The sequence below is a fragment of the Lissotriton helveticus genome, chromosome 4_1 (assembly GCF_964261635.1).
Source record: "Lissotriton helveticus chromosome 4_1, aLisHel1.1, whole genome shotgun sequence".
Classification (NCBI taxonomy): domain Eukaryota; kingdom Metazoa; phylum Chordata; class Amphibia; order Caudata; family Salamandridae; genus Lissotriton; species Lissotriton helveticus.
In genome coordinates, this window is record NC_136063.1 from 954078456 (window position 1) to 954093374 (window position 14919).

Sequence of the window (14919 nt, forward strand, 5' to 3'; positions counted from 1 at the left end):
GTGAGGTATTCAAGTCAGTAGGCTCCCAGATGGTGAGTTAGCACCTCCTCGCCTCCGGTGACAGGGATACCCCAAGGACTTTATGTATAGTGTCATGTATGTTGCGCCAATATACGGTGATGTGTTCACACTCCCAGATGATATGTATCAAGGTACCGACAAGACCACATTGTCGTTTGCATAACCCCATATCTGAGAGTCCCATATGCACTAATCAGGGTCCCACGAGGTAGATCCTATGCAGAATTTTAAGTTGAACCAGTCGCAGGCAAGCTGGGATTGCAACTTCTCTTGGGGAGGACACTGCTGTCTGCCAATCCTCTTCATCTAGCTCTATCCCGTCCTGCATCCATTTGTCCCTTAGCGCCTCAAGGGGGTCAGGTCTGTGGTTGATCAGTTTTTTATATATCAAGGAAATCGTTTTGTCAGGAAGGTGTCCATCCAGTATCCTATCTTCCAGAGGGGAGGCATCTGGGGGCTCCATCTCCCTGGGTAGCGCCGAGAGAAGGGAGTGACGAACCTGCCCATAACGGAAGTATTCGGAATTCGCTCGCTCATATTCCACCTGCACTTCCTCAAATGATTTGATTTTCCCCTTCCCCCAGATATCTTTGACCGTGGAGACTCCTATAAGATCCCATTTATCAAAACCTTTCGTCTTCCAGAGCTTGCCAAGCTTTTCGGAGTCCCACAGCGGGCTGGCTATGGTCCGTTTATTTTTCCAACCCAATGAGCCTGTGACAACATGCCAGATCTGAACCGAGTGTTTAGTTGGCCCCGTTAATGTCAGTCTATTAGGTCGAGAGTACAAGGCTCAGTTATACCTACCCCCTGGAAGAAGCCATTTATCCATAGCGTATCCAGGGTCATCAACCCGGCCATATGTGCCGTGGTTAATCGCCGCTAGTTGGGACGCTCGGTAGTATCTCTTGATATCCGGGAGGGAAATGCCTCCTTCATACCAAGAAAGTGTTAGTTTGTGTAAAGCGATGCGGGGCATGCCTTCCCACAACAGACTCCGCTGTAGACTCTCAATCTCACGGAAGTATCTTGATGGCACCACATCCAAGGTATTGTGCAGAGCGTAGAGAAAACGCGGGAGAGCCATCATTTTATAGAGGGCTGCTCTACCCAACAATGAAAGAGGAAGTTTTCCTCCAGTTGGAAATATCACTCCTAAGCCTTTGAAGAGGGGGAAGAATATTTTGGGAATACCTAATTGAGGGATCTAAGGAAACAAAGATTCCCAAATATTTGAACCCTTCTGTGCTGAACTGTATAGGACAGTTTCATGGAGGGACTGGGGGGGTCACCCTTCAATATCAACAACAAGGATTTCATCCAGTTGATTGAAAGTCCTGAGTTCCTCCCCAAGGAGGCCAGGCCAACAAAGATCACAATAAGGGACTTACGCGGAGCGGTCAAATAAAGCAGTGTATCATCTGCATACCAAGATATGCGGTCCTCCCATTCAGGGGACCACATAGAGCAACATTCTTAACTGAACTCTGCAGAATCTTAATTTTTACCCACCCTTCTTCCACTGTTGTAAGGACTGACATAGAAACTTTCCTGTGCATAGACCTTTTTACTACTATCAAGTTCAGTGTTAGACAAGACTTTACATATCCTATGATCTCCAGACCGTGCATTATTCCTGCTGGTCATTCTTTGGGTCTGTCTGAATTGATGGTCCTTTCTATTGCTGATAAAAGAACTCTCTCTGCCTGCCAGAGGTCCTGGATTGCCATACATCCCCAAAAGATGTACATTTGGATTGTTACTCATGCCCATATGGAAGATTCTTTCTCTTGGATAATGTAAACGTTTTAATTGGACTAGCGTCAGCCTCACCATATTTGCTACCACCTCTTAGTATGTGACGGGCTTCCTGCATGCCCATCATGCACTTTTAGCTTAAATTAAAGATCCACTCCAAAATATTTGCTTTTTGTTGTGTTAACTTAATATAACTTGTGTGAAATATTTACAGCTTTTATGAAATTACATGCTTTCATAAATGGAGTCTATTGGCATTGAATTGGAGTGAATTTGAAAAACGTGCCCTTGTGAAATCATTGAGAATTATATTTGTTAATTGCACTGTTTATGCTCAGTTTTCGAGCGCATAGATTGGAGAACTCAAATCTTTGTGACTCATGACCTTAAATATGTTTTCACTACTGTTTAGGAAAAGTAGGTTTAGTACTTAAGTGGCCACACCCAGTGCACACAGTTTCCATTTCTTAATGTGAAAAATAGGTAACGCAGACTATTTATGTAAGATGAATTCGTATGAGTAAGAAGTATTTATGGGTTCATATGTGTATTTTTTTGCAGGGATTTGTGCTCGCCGTTACAATGGTGCGTGAAGCAGTTGATGAATTTCGGCGTTACAAGAGAGACAAAGAAATGAATTCTCAGTTATATAGCAAGCTTACAATACGAGGTTTGAAAAATAACTTTCATTATTTGCCCTAAATTGGTGTGACTATATTTACATTTTTGTAAAATGACCGTATGCATAAGGGCACAGAATCTCCACTGTATAGATGTGCTTTCTTGAAGGAAGAGTTTAGTTAGGGTGAATATAAACAACCTTAGACTTGCCCTTACAAAATTGTTAGAAGGCGAAAACAGTAAGGCCTGTGAGGATAAAGGTTTGTTTTTTTGTAATGGAAATTATTGTATATAATGTTAAATTTGCCCCATTTTTTTCTATACATCAGAAAAGTCCTTAGTCCATGAGGACTTCCTCTACCTGAGTAGCAATAACCACGACACAAACAGAGCTGTAAAAACTGTGATTTAGTAACCAAGAGGTGGGAAGGTTATTCTGTTTCTTAGCTGATGGCTGCCACAGAGAGTGAACTTTCCATTGTTAGTTTCAAGTACTGTTTTAAAGTATGATTCTCCCTATAAAGTTTTGGAATACAATGTGTCAGCTACACTGATTAGAACAACATTAAGGGTTTCGCAGATGAATTTTAGAGATTTGATAAATAATGGATTACTCTACTTACATTTGTTGGCATACAGAAAGGCAACATATTACAAATTCAAAAAAATAATTAAGTAGTCGGTTCGATTCATAAAACTTTCTTTGGCTAGTTTAGAACAGCCATAAAAGTGAATGAAACATATAATAAATACAGTATAAAACATATCATGGTGACAGTTAAGTAGTATAATTTTAGAATATGTCTATATTCTATAGAGGTTTATTTATATGAAGACTTACATGGTTTCAACAACCCTCCCTACATCCTACTCCTTTCTTTGTGCCTGTAATGTTATCATTGTTTATATCTGCTAAATATACTCCATAATCCAGTTCTGAAATGTTTTCCTGTAATTGTTTAAACAGAATTTTAGTTGGATGATAGGTATTGTTGTATTGCAGTATAAGTGTATGATACTTATACCTGTTGGAAACATTCTCCAATAAACGAATTGTTTAAAAATATACATAGACCAACTGCTTGCAATTCTTATATGCAAATAAGAAACCTACTGTGATATTATCCATGACACAGCGGGTGGTGTGGCCGAGACTCTGAGCATGGCGGACGTTTAAGCTCTGAGCTCTGTCCCAACCTAGCATGCTTCCTGTGTCAGTGAGCGGCGAGACTGTAAACGGCGGCTCTCGAAAGGCATAATATTCCAGACACTACCTTGTGAACCTCGAGGAGATGACTGTGATTGCTTGGTGGATGTCCTGCAGTGGGACCCCGGATCTGCAATGGATGGGCCTAGGTGGGTAAACAAGTGCCCGGGGCCGACGTGGCGAAAGCGACACCAGATTGGAGATGCCAGCACAGGGAAATATTTCTGCCGCCTTGGCTTCCACTCCGGGCGGTTACTGCCAACAACAGACAGCGATGTGCTGAAAGAGAGGTGTATGCCCTAAAAACGTGAGGGAGGAAATGGTGCGGGCACGGGGAGTACACCCGGCCTGACTGCAGCGCTCGCTGCGGGAGGCCTGGGCCAACATCGTGGCCCGGGGAGAGTAACGCTGCTCACATAGAAAGACACAACTACAAAAGCCTACAGCCTCTCAAACTGAACAAGATAGGAAGGTGGCATTGCAGGAAGTAGCACATTTCATATCACAGCAGAAACACGACCAAACTACAGAAGCGTCATCGGAATCGAGTCTTGCAGCATCGGACTCAGTACGCCTGCCCAAAGTAACCCCGCACTCAGCAGATGACATCTTATGAGTATTCTGAGTAAAGGGATGATCCACGTATACTGAACCAGTATCCGAACTGATAGGGACTTCAGGAGGGTGTGGTAAGGCTCTTGAAATTGTCCCTGCCAGGACTCAGGTAATGGGGCACCAGGATATACCAGAGGGCCACTGGTGCGGCTCTGGACACTGGAGGTGGGCCGGGACGAGGAACTCGGTCTTGTGTTACATCAGACCTCCTCCCGACAGAGTGTTCCACCTGACATCTTGAAGGCAGCTTTCTAACTACATGTGTTTGTTTACAGGTTTGGGCGGACATCAGTTGTGCTGCTTCCCTGCTTCCCTCAAGTAGGGGAGTTGGATTTAGGGAGTTAAAGTTGGGCATACAGACGTTAGAACATAATCCCACTCTGCTTATGGGAACGGGTCACACACTGACACGAGCAAGGGGGGGAAGGTAACACTACATCCATCTACATGACAGTCACACCCACATCCAATAGGGTGATAAAAAATGTATCCTGGAAATTCCGGGGTATGGGGTCCGCTACCAAACGGCACAACATATACAGCAATATACGCCGAAGAGGAGCGCATATAGTGATGCTACAAGAAACACAACTCACAGCAGAGGAAGGCCTCCGTCTTCCCCGGAGATGGAGGGGGCAAATATTTGCAACCTCAAACTCGGCATGTTCGCGATGGGCTCTACTGTGGATACAGCCGAGGACACCATTTGAGGCAACACATACACTTACAAGGGCAGGCTAATACGTAGAGAGATGGCACTTGGGTGAATTTACGCCCCAAATCACAAGCAAACTCAATTCTCCACCACCTATCCAAACCCCTGTCGGGAGTGGCAGGAGTGACTTGCTTTTGGGAGGGGACTATCACTGTGTGGCAGACACATATCTAGATAGATCCACTCCTCCGCTGCGGGCACAATGGCGAAGATGACCTCGAAGGGCCTCCGTGACTGGATGGGACACTGGGAGTTGGTAGATGCATGGCGACTGAATAAAACAGGGAGGCCCCTTACTCATCCGATATAGGGACAAGGGGAATCAAATATCAAAAATCAAAGAAATCCCAGTAGGTCAACGGTTAATGCATCACAGACCACAACATCCTAATAGGTACACAAAATCATAAAAAGAACCCTCAAATTAACCCAAACATTGTGCCAGTGATTTAAACAGTGAATCAATCTGTATATTAAAAACTTTTGACAAACAACAACAATACCACGACTGTCACCAAATATCGTACATATTTATTTATTCAATACAATGTCTTCAGTAGAAATTTCATATGTATAAAGTACAACCATTTAAAAAAACACAGTGAATAAAACCAGTGTCACAGTACTGTATGATGGACTAAAAAAGAAGCAGTTGTTGACGCAGCGTTTCGGTTTTTTGAAGTTAAAAACACCTTCTTCAGGACAGTTTCTTTAACTTAGCACAAATGACGTCACTCCCCGATGATTGAAAAACAAAATATTTAGTTTTTCAATCATCGGAGAGTGATGTCAGACGCCATCGCGAAGTCAGTCGGAGCTGGGATACCGTACAAAATTCTCTAGATGGTTCCAATTAATAAAAAACAAGCTTGCGCGTTTTTCCATCGACATAAGCAGGACTGTGACTGCAACGGAGGTCTATACATATCGATTTACTCTATGCATATCTTAGGATCGAGGCCAAATACCTGCACTAAGTAACGGTGGCTCCGCTGAACTTTCGTGCAGCCCCCTCTGCCGAGATTAAAGGAAATTAGAAACAATAATTGCCTATCAGGACCCACATATCCAGATTGGGCCGACGGTGGTCTAAGAGATCATATTGGGAGAATCAACATGCCCCCATTTGTACTAAGTTAAAGAAACTGTCCTGAAGAAGGTGTTTTTAACTTAAAAAAAACGAAAAGCTGCGTCGACAACTGTTTCTTTTTTTAGTCCATCATACAGTACTGTGATACTGGTTTTATTCACTGTGTTTTTTTAAATGGTTGTACTTTATACATATGAAATTTCTACTGAAGACAATGTATTGAATAAATAAATATGTACGATATTTTCTTACAATAATTGGTGACAGTCGTGGTATTGTTGTTGTTTGTCAAAAGTTTTTAATATACAGATTGATTCACTGTTTAAATCACTGGCACAATGTTTGGGTTAATTTGAGGGTTCTTTTTATGATTCTGTGTACCTATTAGGATGTTGTGGTCTGTGATGCATTAACCGTTGACCTACTGGGATTTCTTTGATTTTAGATGCATGGCGACTCCAGCATGGGAAACGGAGGGGCTACTCAGCTACTCATACTACTCGCCACCATACCGCCTACACACCCGGTTGGACATGTTTCTTTGCGCGACTCACTTAAGCCCAGCAGTGACTACACGGAGTACCTAGGATGTCCACTATCAGACCATAGCCTATTACTCCTGAATTTCTCCCCAGCTCACGAGTGCGCAGCCGTTCCAGTTTGGCGCCCAAACCCTGCCCTTTTGGAGGACTCTTGCTTTCGACACTCACTGCACTCCTCCATCTCCGACTATATCCAAGAAAATCAGAGTACAGCGAGCACCTCCCAGGGTGATTGAGACACGTTGAAAACAGTGGTGAGAGGCCAACGCATGGTACAGAAAATAGGGCCGAGATGAGAAATTAATAGAGAGTTCTGCACACTGGGAGCCCAGATTCACTCTTTGGACTGTAGACTTGGGGTACGGGAGGAAACTCAGGGATGCGTCTCAAAGGCCATGAGTAAACATAACGCAGCCTTGGAACAACTATGCTTGTTGGACCTCCGGGCCTACCAGGAACGACCGCATGTTGAGGGTGGGAAATCAGGGAGGCTACCTGCATGGCTGATAAGAACTGAGAGCAGAGGCACCCCTATTACTCGGTTACAGGCGAAGGATGGCACCATATTGTATTCACCCAAAGTTATTAATTCCACCTTTCTTGACTATTACAGTAGCCTATACAGGAAACCAAAGGAAGTAACTATAGAACACATAGACTGGTACCTAGAAAAACTACAGCTACGTAGAGTAGAACCTACTGTGCAGAAAACGCTGGGAGAAGCGATATCTACCCAGGAAATCCGAGATGCTATCAAGGACAATGGCAGGGGGAAAACTCCAGGCCCAAATGGACTTACAACGGAATTTTATTCCTCCTTTAAATCACTCTTAGCCCCACGCTTGGAAAATGTATGTGCCGACTCCCTGCGGTCTGGCCAATTGCCGGCCTCTACCAGAGAGGCATTAGTGGTCCCGTTACCCAAAACAAAATTTGGACTGCCCAGTACAGCCGATTTCCACCAACTTTCCATGTTAAACATGGATTTCAAAGTACTTAGCAAAATATTAGGCACAAGATTGCTCCCACACATGCAAGACTTGATCCACAGTGATCAGAACAGATTTATACCAACAAGATCGACGTCAGGGCCTTAGAAAGTTTATAGATGTTTTATTCCATCATGAAGTCTCTACATTTCCAGACGCTGTTGTAATGGCTGTAGATTTAGATAAATACTATGACTCCCTGTGATGGGACTTCCTGATGCAAGTCATGCAGAAAATGGGATTGGGAGATAAATGGCTTCGATGGGGACGGTTGTACACCTGTCCCATAGCTAGAATCAGAATGGGAGGAGTAGTCTCAGCCCTACACGACATCTACAGAGGAACTAGGCAGAGTTGACTGTTATCCCCCTCTATTGTTTTCACTTGCTATCGAACCACTAGCAGAACGGTTCAGGCAAGAAGGGAAGAGACATGGAACAATACTGGAAGGGAAGGAGTATATAATTTCTCTATATGCAGACGACATACTGCTATATCTGAATGGGGGTGCCCAGGGGGTGACCCATGCTTTGAACATACTGAAGGAATTTGCAAATTTGACGGGACTGCAAGTTAATACGTCTAAAACGCATGCCTTCACTGCCCCGTCCGATAACACTCACGCTCTTCCAAATATTTGGGCATACAAGTGTTTCATGAACAAACAGACCTCATTGAGGGAAATCTTGGTCAAGCAATGCACTCCCTTAAAACGTGTATTTTGTTCTGGTTCTCCCTGAAACTTACAGTTATGGCTATAGTGGCACTGTCTAAAATGTTTGTACTCCCAAGACTACTATACTACTTAGTTAACCTCCTGGTAGTGATCCCAATAAAGTGGTTCAGACACTTGGACTCGATGCTAAGAGATCTGATTTGGGGATGGGGGTCGCCACAGAGTATCGCTGGCAGTACTGCAGTGGTTCCCGGAGATAGGCGGGCTGGGGGCCCCGGGCTTCAAACCATACTATCTAGCAGCACAACTTCAGTGGCTCGCTCAATGGTTAGATGGGAAGGGTCTGGAGACGCTGGACATCTTGACACGAGCGGTCAACAAGGGGAGACTGCTTGCAAAAGTAGTTTGCTCTAAGGTACAGGTACAAGCCATTGGCACACTATTGCAGGTGGCACTGAAATGCTGGAATAGATGCACCCGCCGTACAGCGGGGACCCCCCTATATGCTTCTGACTTCCCCTTGGTGGGACTACCGCGTGTTGACACCACCTCCCTCTTTACAGAATCTCAGTTGCGAGAGTGGATGGGCGGGCATACTGACGTCCGCCCCAGGCATTATATGAAAGAGAGACTATGCAATTGGAAATGTAGTTCAGGGGGTAGTTCTAAATATGGGCTTGAGCCAGTTGGGTAAAACGTAATCTGATAGGGCTCTAGCCCTTATTTAGAACTACCCCTGAACTACATTCTCAATTGCATAGTTTCTCTTTCATATAATGTCTAATTGTACATGCAAAGGTCTCTTTTACCTTTTTTATTCTCAACCGTAAACACCAATTAAAAGATATTTAAAACAAAATAAAATACATGACACATCAATGCTTCTCATTGAACACACTTGGATCCTTTTAGGCAGTGCTTGGCATGTCTACCGGTAAAGTATGACAGTAGTGGAACATTTCAATCCGTGATTGGCGGTCCACAATGAGTACTTTCAGCATACATGGTTCTCCAAAGTCATAACCTTTCTGAAGGCCAGTTTACAGATCCGTTACTCCTCAGGGCTTTCTGTATTGGCATAGAGTTATGGTAAAACAGTAGATACATATGGAATAAGGTTAACTCTCTGAAGCTATATCATGGTCCAATACACCACATTTGGTTTTATATACGGCTTTTGTAGTGCTCCTAAATACAAGTGTTGCTTTTACTTATATGATTATATTCTTTGTAGTGTCCTTGAAGGATCACTGAATATCGATGTCCAGAATATCGAAGTCCTGTCTACATTGTGGTAAGTACAAAAATATTGGGAAAAATATATCGTTGTCAAATATCGTTGTTAAAAATATCGTTTTTTAATGTTACAAAAATAATGTAAAATAAAGTAAATAATACATATAATTAAAAGAAACATAGTTAAAAATATTTTTAAAAAATTTACATTGATAACTAATACATACAATGTAAAAATAATGTAAACATACGTATAAAATATAATATATATATATATATATACGTACTTAATAATATTAATAAATAATTATTTTAATAATGTATACATTGTTAAAAATCATTTTATAAAATATACACACATACAATATTATAAATAACAATATTTAAAATATATATAACAAATTAAAAAATTCCAATATTTGTTATCTTTTTAAAATAAATTATACACTACAGTAACAAAAACAGTAGAGAAAATATTGGATAGCGGAGGGAATAAAATGACTATTCCCACTCCAGAGAGTGTAACCGTAGGGAAAGTGTTGAATAGCGTAGGGGTAAAAACTACTATTCCCACTCCAGTGAGTGCAACAGTAGGGTAAGTGTTGGATAGCGTAGGGGTAAAAATGACTATTCCCACTCCAGAGAGTGCAACAGTAGGGAAAGTGTTGGATAGCGAAGGGGTTAAAATGACTATTCCCACTCCAGAGAGTGCAACAGTAGGGAAAGTGTTAGATAGCGTAGCAGCAAAAATTATAATTCCCACTCCAGTGAGTGCAACAGTAGGGAAAGTGTTGGAAAGCTGAGGGTTAAAATTAACATGCTTATCAATTAAATAATTATTTAAATTTAATGACCAAGTAATGATTAATTAACTTTAAATTAATTAAGACTACCAATAAATAAAAATTGATAATTACTTTAATAAAATAAATTACTTCCCACTCTATTCCCCTATAAACCCACAACCCGCTTCGAAAATAAATTAACACAATTAATATGATTATCAATTAATACAAATGAATTACCAATTAATTAACAATAAATTAATTATCAATACCAATACATTAAAAATCCTAATTACTTAATTATAATAAATGACTTCCTACCCTATTCCCCTATATACCCACAACCCACTCCTAAACTAAATTAACACAATTAATATAATTATCAATTAATACATTAGTAAAAATTCATTACCAATTAATAATTATTTAACAATGAATTAATTTTCAATACCAATAAATATAAATTAATAATTACTTAATTATAATAAATTACTTCCCACCCTATTTCCCTTTAATCCCACAACCCTCTACAGAACTAAAATGCTAAATTGTATTAACAATAATGAACAATTTCTAAAAATTATTATTGAATTTACTATGATTAAATTACTTCCCACTCTATTCCCCTATAAACTCACAACCCGCTACGGTACTAAAACGCAAAATATACTTTTTTTAAAATTACTAACTTCTAAAAAAGTAATACATATATTTAAAAAAAAATACAATACATAACAAAAAATATAGAACACATAAATATCAAATACATACTAAAATACACAACACTAATATAAACATCGATATTTTTAACAACAATATTTTTGCTAACGATATTACTGACTTCGATATTAACAAAAATTATATTTCTTACCTTCAGGTCGATATTCTGGTCACCGATATTCTTGACGTCGATATTCTGTCCCTTCGATATATAAAACACAATATTTCTGTTGTTCGAAATTAAAAACTCAATAATATGTCTGTACACCGCCCTTGAAAATGTGATTGGCTGATTCATCCCTGGTGGAATTCAAACGTGAAACATTTACGTCACACGCAGATGTCAGCCAACACATAACCCACTGAGCCACCTAACAGAATCATCATAACTGTGACTACGGTATCCTGACTAAAAGTCTTTAGGACACCTCATTAATTACAGTATCATTGTGCAAAGAGGACCCGACCATGAAAGAAGGAGTGAGGATCACATCACTGAAGACTGGCCGAAGTGAGCCTAGCAGTGTGAATGACATAGTTAAGAGCAGTCACAACTTTATAAGGCACCGATGTATATCGGGGAGAAATGGTAGTGGACAAGTTGGAAGAAAGGTGTTTAGATGTAAAGGAGGCATTCTACCTCCCATGTATTGTAGGCACAACAGAAAATGTAGAATATACTATGGAGCTCATTAGGGTGTCCGCCCGCCATCCTAGCTGTAATGGGACCGCCCGCCTGCCATGCGGCGGTTCCGCACCCCTAATAATAATGCGACCGCCACCGCAGCGGGCGCATCTGGACATTTAACACTGCAGCGGGTGCTGCTAGCTGCAGCACTCGCCACAGTGTTAAAAGGCCATGTTGTGCATTTCCATTCACAACGTGGCAGGCACCGCGCAGTGCCTGCCACCTTGTGCATGGAAATGGAGGGGGCACCATGGGTACCCCCCTGTGCAACCCCCCACAGTGGGGGCCCGCAAAGGGCCCCCAAAGCAAATCACCGCAAGCCTTTCCATGGTTGCTGCCATGGAAAGGCCTTTCAATATAGACATCCTAATATGGCAGACGTTGCCTGCTAGGCGCCGCCACCGTAGTAGTGCCCCTGCTCCACCAGCAGGCTATTATGATGATTGCCACCAGCAGAAAAGCGGCGGACGGAGTCTCTGTCTGCCGCAATACTCACTGCCATCATAATATGGCAGGGGGTAAATCGCATGACGATGGCGTAACGATCGCCACGGCCAGGCTGGCGGTGGCGATAGTTAAGCCATCGTAATAATCCCCTATATTCGCTTAGGTAGAAACAAATGAATGACTATAAATACCTGGAAATGACTGTACCTTTGTAGAAACTGTCTCCCATTTGTAGAAATCCAAAACTATCTCCACTCAAGTTAAAGATTCATAAAAAGCAATCTTTGTAAATGTTATGAATGTCGAATATGGCTGAGAAAAACGTTTATCGATAATAGAGTCAAAGAAATATTCTCATAAAGATTTAAATATTTATTCTTGGTGAGCTTGTGCCAGATATAGGAACATGTGGAATATAATACGTTTTTCTGAATAGATGGCGCATAAGTGGCTTACTGAAATCAACGTTAACTTTCAAGATACTATACAATCTTTAGCCGATCAATGTACATAAAACAACAGCGCGAGGACCCCATTTTCCAATTAGCAGATAATGCAGTCCTCACCCTCAAAGAATTAACACAATACAAACTGCTGAGTGCTTTCTAACTTCACTATTTAGATGCAGATACTAGCATTAAGATTGACGAAACAAAGACATTTTTTGTCAAAGTAAGCCTCGAGAAGTTTTATCAGCCTCAGTGGCATCTAGTGACCTTTAAAAGCAGCCGGGCGTAATCCTTGGTTCGAATTCCTATGAGCTTAGGGTGACCACATTTTCAAAATTAAAAACCGGGACGGGCACAAACATAGAAAAAGGACTAAATGTTCTGTTCGGTTTCAGGGATATATACATATATATATATATATATGCAGGGAATCTCCTTCCCAGAAAGAAAAGAGCAGAGACCCAAAGGGGAAACAGTTGGAGGCTTTAATTTTGTAGTAAGTGGCGGATGCATTTCTGGCCGTAGATAGCCTTCGTCAGCACCCAAAGCCTCCTCATGAGATGCAGCACTCTGCTGATGGGTCCCGCCCCTTTTTTTTTTGAACCCGTGGTAACAGGTCCGCACCGCCCCTCAGTTCGTTAGGCAGCACACCTGTGTAGTACCCGGTTGGTAAAGGGAAACTACAGGTCCCAGAGTTCCCAATGTCAGGTTCCTGGAGGTGTTGCTGGGGGGATGAAGTAATAATTCACTCCTTGTGCGTGCGTGCGGGATGCCAAGTGTGCTCTCAAAATTAAAAAACCAAAATGTGATGATTTCTTAAAGAAAGCTTTGTAGTCCACAAAACAGCGCCTCCTCAGCTCCCCTGTACCGCTTCAGCCACGAAGTCCAGGAATACATGCAGCAGGGACTGCTGTGACAGTGCACGCTGCCCAGAGCAAGGTTGCAATAACCTCACAACTGCCAAATTTCTTCCCGGGCTTCTTGGCGGACGTAGGACCATCCAAACAACTTTGGCAACGCAGAGAACTAGAACAGTTCGAGCCAGTGAAGTCCAAGCCCAGAGTAAAGCGGGGGTGCTCTGTAGTGCGTCTCTGGCTGACGCATTGATATGTGCAGCGAATCTCCTTCCCAGAAAGAAAAGAGCAGAGACCCAAAGGGGAAACAGTTGGAGGCTTTAATTTTGTAGTAAGTGGCGGATGCATTTCTGGCCGTAGATAGCCTTCGTCAGCGCCCAAAGCCTCCTCATCAGTGATGTCATTTGAGATGTCATCAGTGATGTCACTGACCATGTCATGAATGATCTAATATGTGACATCATCAGCAGTGGATTGCGGGTGCGCGATATATACTTAGTACAACTAACTATATAGGAGCAATTTCAATGGTTTTGTATGAGTAAAATGTCCAGCTAACTATAACACCACTAAAACTTATAGTTATTTGAGTGAATTTCAAAGGTTTTGTAAAAGCTAATTCCTAACTATATAACTCCTGAAACCTATGGTTTTTTCAGGCCTGAAACCTATGTTTTTTTCAGTGAATTTGCAAGGTTTTTTAAATGCTAATTCCTAACTATATAAGGCCTGAAACCTATGGTTTTTTCATTGAATTTGCAAGGTTTTTTAAATGCTAATTCCTAACTATATAAGGCCTGAAACCTATGGTTTTTTCAGTGATATATATATATATGTGTGTGTATATATATATATATATATATATATATATATATATATATATAAAATTTCTATGGCAAAATGAAACCCCTCATTTTGTTCCTTTTCAAATTAAATGTATTGTTACCACTTTATTCCAATCAAGATGACTTCAGGTGTGCCATACTTTTGTCATAAGTAAGACTGTTAGCGTTCTAGTTGTTCTTTAGAACACTCTGGGACATTCTGTCATTGGGCTATATTTGGGCTACATCTGGCTGATATTTGGGCTACATTTGGGCTCTTTTGTCTCTGGTGGCCATCTTGGGAGACTGCATATCAGAATTTTTTTAATGAAATATAAGAGGATTTGAGAAGTCACTCAAAATGTGCCCTAATTTTTCTTTCTTCAGCACTAATCATAATTTCTATGGCAAAATGAACCCCCTCATTTTGTTCCTTTGCAAATTAAATGTTTTAAGTGTTAACACTTTATTCCAATCAAGATGACTTCAGGTGTGCCATACTTTTGTCATAAGTAAGACTGTTAGCGCTCTAGTTGTTCTTTAGAACACTCTGGGACATTCTGTCATTGGGCTATAGTTGGGCTACATCTGGCTGATATTTGGGCTACATTTGTTTTTTTGTGTCTCTGGTGGCCATCTTTGGGCTACATTGGGCTACATTTGGGCTCTAACATATATATAG

General features: G+C 41.4%; 1 protein-coding gene across 2 annotated transcripts in view; it reads left to right on the forward strand.

The window, feature by feature from the left end:
- The window catches only part of ATP9B (ATPase phospholipid transporting 9B), a 2445811-nt gene that overhangs the window by 448902 nt on the left and 1981990 nt on the right, over nucleotides 1–14919 (forward strand). For both annotated transcript variants that reach the window (XM_078687568.1, XM_078687569.1), the window contains exon 5: nucleotides 2341–2449. In XM_078687568.1, the coding sequence (XP_078543694.1) occupies nucleotides 2341–2449 (109 nt within the window). The remainder of the gene's footprint in view (nucleotides 1–2340; nucleotides 2450–14919) is intronic.